Here is a 6,597-nt window from a genome sequence, read left to right as displayed (position 1 = left end):
GGTAGGGGTGTGCCGCGGGCGAGACAAAAAACGGGGGCCTTGGAGCGGGCTTATTGTAAAAAGGAGGGTCCTCGGAACGGGCTTCGGAACTACAATTTTGTGAAAACGGGGGCCCTTGGAACGGATCGCCAGCGTGCGAGTACGTGCGTATGTACGACCCCTATGGAACGGGCATGCGTGCATGATGCTATACCTGCAAGCCTGCAAGTTTTTATCACCCTGCGATACTTTGCGACAGGCTCTATGCTAACAAATACCAGTCTAATCCACGGTATTCATATTTCAACGGCATCGAGGACAATAAGGAGAGTGACCTTAGCTTTGTATCAGCTTAGAAATGAGGTAATTATAGATAATTTCATCTATTTGATAATTATTAGGGCCTATTTTAAGGTCATCATGAGTGAAGTGGATGAAGGAAAGTTATTGAAATTTCTGTGACTATCAACACTGCAATAGTCAAAGATTTATGTATCGTATCGAGCTTGAAATGCCTAACTTAGGCCTAACATATAATTTAGTAGTAGATCTATACTATATAAGACTTAGATCCAACATATTTCTAAAAAAATGGGTTATAAATGATGCCATGAAGCTGTTTTAAGTCTTCAAATTACTTGATTGAAGTTGAACTTCGTGCCCTTTTAATTTTTTTGTTACCATGGCCACAGACGATCATCGAGAGTGGCAGTGTCGGCTGCTAGCTAGCTAGCCCGGCCGCGCGCGGGATGTAAATAGTGACGGTACAGTGCTATTTACTTGTCGTACATTTGTACAAGCCATCGCTATTTTTGCCGTTTTTAACCATTTAACCACCAAAATAAATCCAAATATTTACATGGTTTATAATTCATATCTAGAAATACTACCCTAAATAAACTAAAATACTAAAAAAGTTTGCGTTTCCTTATTTTACCGAAAAAACAGACTTGTACTCGGTTTACTTTTCAGGAGGAAAAATTGATGGTCGTCGTTACGGCCCAGTCCCACACACTAAAAAAAAAGTTGGCACAGCGCGTTCGATCACTTATCAAAATCAATCAATCAACAATTGACATATCAATCTCACCTATGACAGCCAATATTCAAAATGAGAATTATCAGTTAGTTTGTCACTTCATAAAACTGGTTGATGATTTGGGAAAGGGTGTAACTTTCAAATATTCTTTCCTTCCCGACCCGGCACAGCTCAGCCCGGTTTGCTCCAACTATGACCATGGTCATGGATGCACTGAATTTCGGCCAGTGCCAGTGCTAGTACAGTGCATGCAGTGGCCGTGGCAGTGCTATAGCTAGGGCGCCAGCTCACAAGGGAAATCAAATTTGTGTGTGGGTGCTGTCACTTCAACACCACCTTCGACACGGGTAATTTCAATAGTTGGCAGAGAATAAAATGGGGGAGGGGGGGGGGGAGTATGAAGAACCATTGCAAGATCTTAAAAAAAAACATGATTAAAGATCTTGTTATTTCTTTAAAATTGATAACTCGGGGATGAAGCTGTCCAAGAACAATGACATACAAAGAGAGATAGAAAAAGAGGGAGAGATTATAGGGGGCCCGGGAGGGGGGGGGGGGTCATTCTGGAAAGGGGATCGATCTAGAGTTAAACGACCTAAAGTTAGGCCTGCACATTTCATTTATATTGGAATGAAAATGTGTATGCCTAATACACGGACTACGATTGCATGGATCAAGGATTGACCAGACAATATAGGGGTTGATATGGGGGGGGGGGGGTCACCTTTAATTCATTCCAAAATTGTTTGAAAAGTCACACTACCCCTCCTCAATGCCACTATCAAAAGTTTATGATAACATTTTGTAAAACCATATTTTCAATTTTTTTTTTGCTATATATTTCTTGGTAAAATAAAAAAAAAATATTTCTGAAATACTATAGGCCTATCCACATTGGCAATTTTCGTAAAACATAACATCAAATTATGAAACATTATAAAATAATTACTGTAGAATCAACTATAATAATTGATAACTGATTTCTTTAACATATGAAATCAGCTTAATTTGGGAGATAAGACCCTTTATTTTTTAATCTATTTTTTTGCTTCCCAAAGTTCTCTGAACAAGCCAATGCAACCTCTCTGAGAGAATTGTTCTCAGAACCCTACATTTCAAACTCCCTTAAAACACCCTTCTATATCCAATACCAAATCATGTAGAAATCCCTTCAATATTATTTCCTCTGGAATACACTCCACTTTAATAATTTATGGATTACATAATCTTTCAAGTATTGGAAACTAAATGTAAAATAATTTCTGCTGAAGCTGTAGTGTATAGATCCCCTTTTTTCTTTTGTACCTTTTCTGTACAATGTTATTTTAATTGCCTGTAATTTTTTGTTTATAAAGTTTTTCATCATGATGCAAGGCCCCTGTGTAAATCAGTTAAATAACTGAAAGGGCTACCCTGCGCCAAATGAAACTGAAATAGATAATAAATCATATAAACTCTCATGTTCCTTGACTCAATTTTCAAAATCATGCAGTCTTCATTTCATTCAGCTCAGCACACATGCACCCCCACTACCCTTTCTTTTTTTTCTCCAAAATTTCATTTAATGTACAGGTGATAAAGTTCCCCAAGTCAATTGAAGACCTGAGAGAGCGACAAGTAGGTTTTTATGGAGTGGCCCATTTCCCAAATGTGGTCGGTGCTGTTGATGGTACGCATGTGAATCTGTTGGGGGCTCCGCTAGGCGAGGACGAGTACCTCTACGTTAACAGGAAGGGTCGCAAATCACTAAACGTTCAATTGATTTGCGACCACACCTACAAACTTCTGAATGTCGTCGCCAGGTGGCCAGGAAGCACCCACGACAGCCGTATCTTGAGGGTAATTATATTCAAGAAATTGAGATGCAATGTCCCCCCCCCCCCTCCATCGTATATCCATGCAATATGATAGGTATATAATAGCTATTGTACAGGGGGGTGGGGGAATAACAATTCTAAAATGTTTCTTTTATGGGCCACTTATATCAATCAATAAATGTGGTATAGTATTAGTAGTATTTTTATAGAAGGAAGCCAACCTAAATGTGATTTTTTTTCTGTTCTCAATGAAATTAGCCACAACTCAAAACTTCTTTCTTAATACTCTCCTTTCTTTTTTTGTATACCTATTCTCTCTGCCTTTCTCCTATTTCAAACAATTCAATTCTCAAATAATTATACATTTAAAATAATTGACCTTGCAATCCAAGATAATACAGAAAACTTATCATTTATTAAGAACAGTTAAAAGTGATAGACCAAAGAACTCATTATTAGCAATTTACAACTGAATTTGTAATCAAGTCATATTTTGGTTTCAATGGTCACTATCCCTTGTTTGTGTATTGAAAGATGTAATTGAATATTCCTTTTTCTTTTAAATCAACAGAACAGTGCCATTGGACGACGATTTGCTGATGGCGAACTGCAAGGTATCCTGCTGGGCGATGCAGGATATCGCCTGGAGCCATGGCTCATGACGCCAGTTCGAGAGCCACATAACAATGCTGAAAGAGCATATAACAGGTTAATAAATTTTAATAATATTCAAGTATAATATTATCAATTAATGCTCAGCAATCATGTGTCGTTTTGATAAACACATAGAATGTTTTGAAATTTACATATATACATATATACAGCATAAAGCTCTTTGGTGTTTATATCACAACAGATTAATAAATAAAATTTGGCATAACATATAAATCAGAGATGAATTAATTATTTAAGCACCAAACTGCAATCATCAATACACAAATGAAAGCATTTCTGAAATGATAAGTATAATAGCCTGTCACCCTTCATTGATCAAATTTTCAGCGTACAGGGCTCTCTCGAAAAGCAGTTTTTATGTACTGAAGAGACCACCCTGTCTAAAGAAAACAGAAATAAATAAATAAATAAATTTGAAATATCAACATTTTTGCAGCTTAAAGGACAAGTTCACCCCAACAAAAAGCTCATTTGAATATAACGATGGAAATCATGCTTATAACGCTGAAAAGTTGATCAGAAACAGATCTAAAATAAGAAATTTATGACATTTTAAAATTTTGCTTAATTTCACAAAACAGTTTTATGCACATCTAGGTTGGTATGCAAATTATATGAATATGAAATATTTTAATTTTCTCATTATCATGTGAAACAAAGTTTCATTCCTCCCTGAACATGGGGAATTCCATTGTCTTAACATTTTGTGGTTCAAACAATAGGGTTTTAATTGTCAAATCTGTAAAAATTTGAAATTTCTCTATTGATTCAAATCAACTTTTTTTGAGTGGACTTAACTGACCTTAATTTTTTTTTTCAAACTGAAGTTTCATGTCTTTCATTTCATTTCAGTTTTGCAAATACTATATGCAGAATATTGAGAATATTTCATTTTACATTATGTAGGAGGGGAAATCCTCACAAGGAATTTAAATCTGACTTTACATGTAACTTGCTCCAAAATCTACTTTTATTGCACACAGAGCACACTGTAGGACACGGGTTTTCATCGAGCAAGTCAACGGGCAGCTCAAGAATAAATTCAGATGCTTGTTGGGTGGTGGCATCAATATGTCCCCAGAGAGGGCCAGCGACATCATCATCGCTTGTTGTGTCCTCTTTAATATAAGCAAGGAGTTGAGAGAACCAGAACAAGAATACCACATGGAAGTTGATGAAGATGTCAATCCCCACGAGCCAGAAGGAAATGAGCCCACTGGTGCTGCCGTTAGACAGGCAATTATAAACGATTATTTTGCTTGAACTGATTTGGATATACCATGCACAGTTTCCCCATTGTCGTTGCTCTGTTAATGACAATGATCTAATTATGATTGAACATGTGGGAGAGTTTGGGTCTGGCTGAGTGACAAAACTCACAAAAGTAAATGTGAATACATATACATGTGCCTAAGATCTATGAAGAATGAGAGGTTGTAGTCACAAGCAAAGCCCCATAATGATTGACAACAAATCTTACCAAAATGTGCACCTTTGGAGACAATGAAAACAATTGTTATTCATATGTATACAAACATAGATGCATAAATATTCTTGGAGTATATATTTACAGAAAGCACTTTTGCAAATACTGTATCCTTCTATCTTGTCTATTTTGACCCTGACTTTCATGGTGAAAGATTCACACAGTGAGCATCATATTGAATGGTTCTGTTAATGTATTGAATATTCCAAATGATAGAGTACATCATACCTCCAAATTGTTGATGAATATGAAATTAGGAAAGAAACCCAAACATGCATACATATAAAACATCCTAATATATATTCCTTCATATATGCTGTGAGAGTCAGATGCAACAGGCAAGGATCACATGGAATGTGGTCATGAATCCCATGAAAATTGGTTTATGCATCAACTCTAGAATCAATTTAGTTCTCTTAGCATAACCCTGGAATATAAAGCATTGGTGTATATGATCAGAAGTAATTTGTGAAACATCACAATATAGCAAGTGTCACCTGGGTTCCAACGATATGTTAAACACAGATATCAAGACCGAGAGTGAAAGGATGGCTAATTTTTACTCACTCTGATTTACTTGAGCTTTTGTCTGGAGTGACACTGAAAAATTGATGCAGCCACACATTCCGAAAAAAAAAAAAAACCACATCAATGATGTTATAATATTGGAGGAAATCTTATTGTACTTGTCACTTCTTTATTAATTTTTTTTTCAGAGTTGAATAATAGAGAATTAGAGCTAAATATGTTATCCTTTTACTCAGATTTGGAGAGATTTGGTAAGTGAACATTGAACTATTCTTAGAGAGGGATTCTCAAAGATTTCAGCACCAAAATGTTTGTGTTGCATTGCAAGTCATTGGTTCAAATTTTACTAGAGTATTGAATGAATAACATTATCTTCTATCTGCTGAGATGAGAATAAAAGTTCAAGTTTAACATTCTCAATTCAGTAGTCTTTGTCATTTTTTTTTTCAATATACATCAACTCATTTACATAATATTTGCTAAATGTATGGTTTTGGAAATTTACCAAAGTTCAAGGTGATTTTACTACAAGTTCTAAAACAATATTCATCAGGTTTTCAGTCTACTCATTTCTTCCGTTGAGGTGTTTGTGTAGTTCAATTTTTGCTACAAAATCTCCAGATGATGAAAACATCAAAGAAAACAATTTCTATATTAATTCCTGAAAAAATGAAGTATTGAAGTTAATAGTTGATATGATGAATCATAAATACATTACATAGCACAGGTTATTTTAAAATGTAAAATTTGCTTCTTTATAAAAAAAAAACCAAACATTGTGAGACCAACAATACCCATGTTATGAAGGTTGTTGTATGGATTTCTACCAATAAAAATATAAAATTTTGCATATGATAATACTGTATAGAGCTATTAGCAGGAGGCCAAGAGAACAGCATAAGGAAAGGTGGAATACCAATAAATAGTTGATGCGTGCTGTAAAATTCAGCAAGAGTAGCTCAAAACACAGGCAAGCTATTGTAGTTGTTAATGGAATCAGTAGTTACATACAAACAAAAATATTCAAAGATAAATGCCCAAATTCACAAAGGTAAGTTTTAAAACCATCGGAT

The 6,597-nt window shown here is 35.4% G+C and overlaps 1 protein-coding gene across 1 annotated transcript; it reads left to right on the top strand.

Annotated features, from left to right (window-relative positions):
- Window positions 1-243: 243 nt before the first annotated feature.
- Window positions 244-6,283, top strand: LOC129284025 (putative nuclease HARBI1). The gene is made up of 4 exons (XM_054919552.2): window positions 244-342; window positions 2,591-2,857; window positions 3,407-3,543; window positions 4,494-6,283. The coding sequence occupies exons 1-4, from the start codon at window positions 244-246 to the stop codon at window positions 4,771-4,773; spliced, it is 783 nt and encodes a 260-aa protein (XP_054775527.1). The 3' UTR covers window positions 4,774-6,283.
- The last annotated feature ends 314 nt before the right edge of the window (window positions 6,284-6,597 follow it).

This window comes from Lytechinus pictus, unplaced genomic scaffold, assembly GCF_037042905.1.
Source record: "Lytechinus pictus isolate F3 Inbred unplaced genomic scaffold, Lp3.0 scaffold_24, whole genome shotgun sequence".
Classification (NCBI taxonomy): Eukaryota; Metazoa; Echinodermata; class Echinoidea; order Temnopleuroida; family Toxopneustidae; genus Lytechinus; species Lytechinus pictus.
The sequence above is the reverse complement of the archived record's forward strand: the minus strand, read 5'-3'. Positions and strand labels throughout refer to the sequence as shown.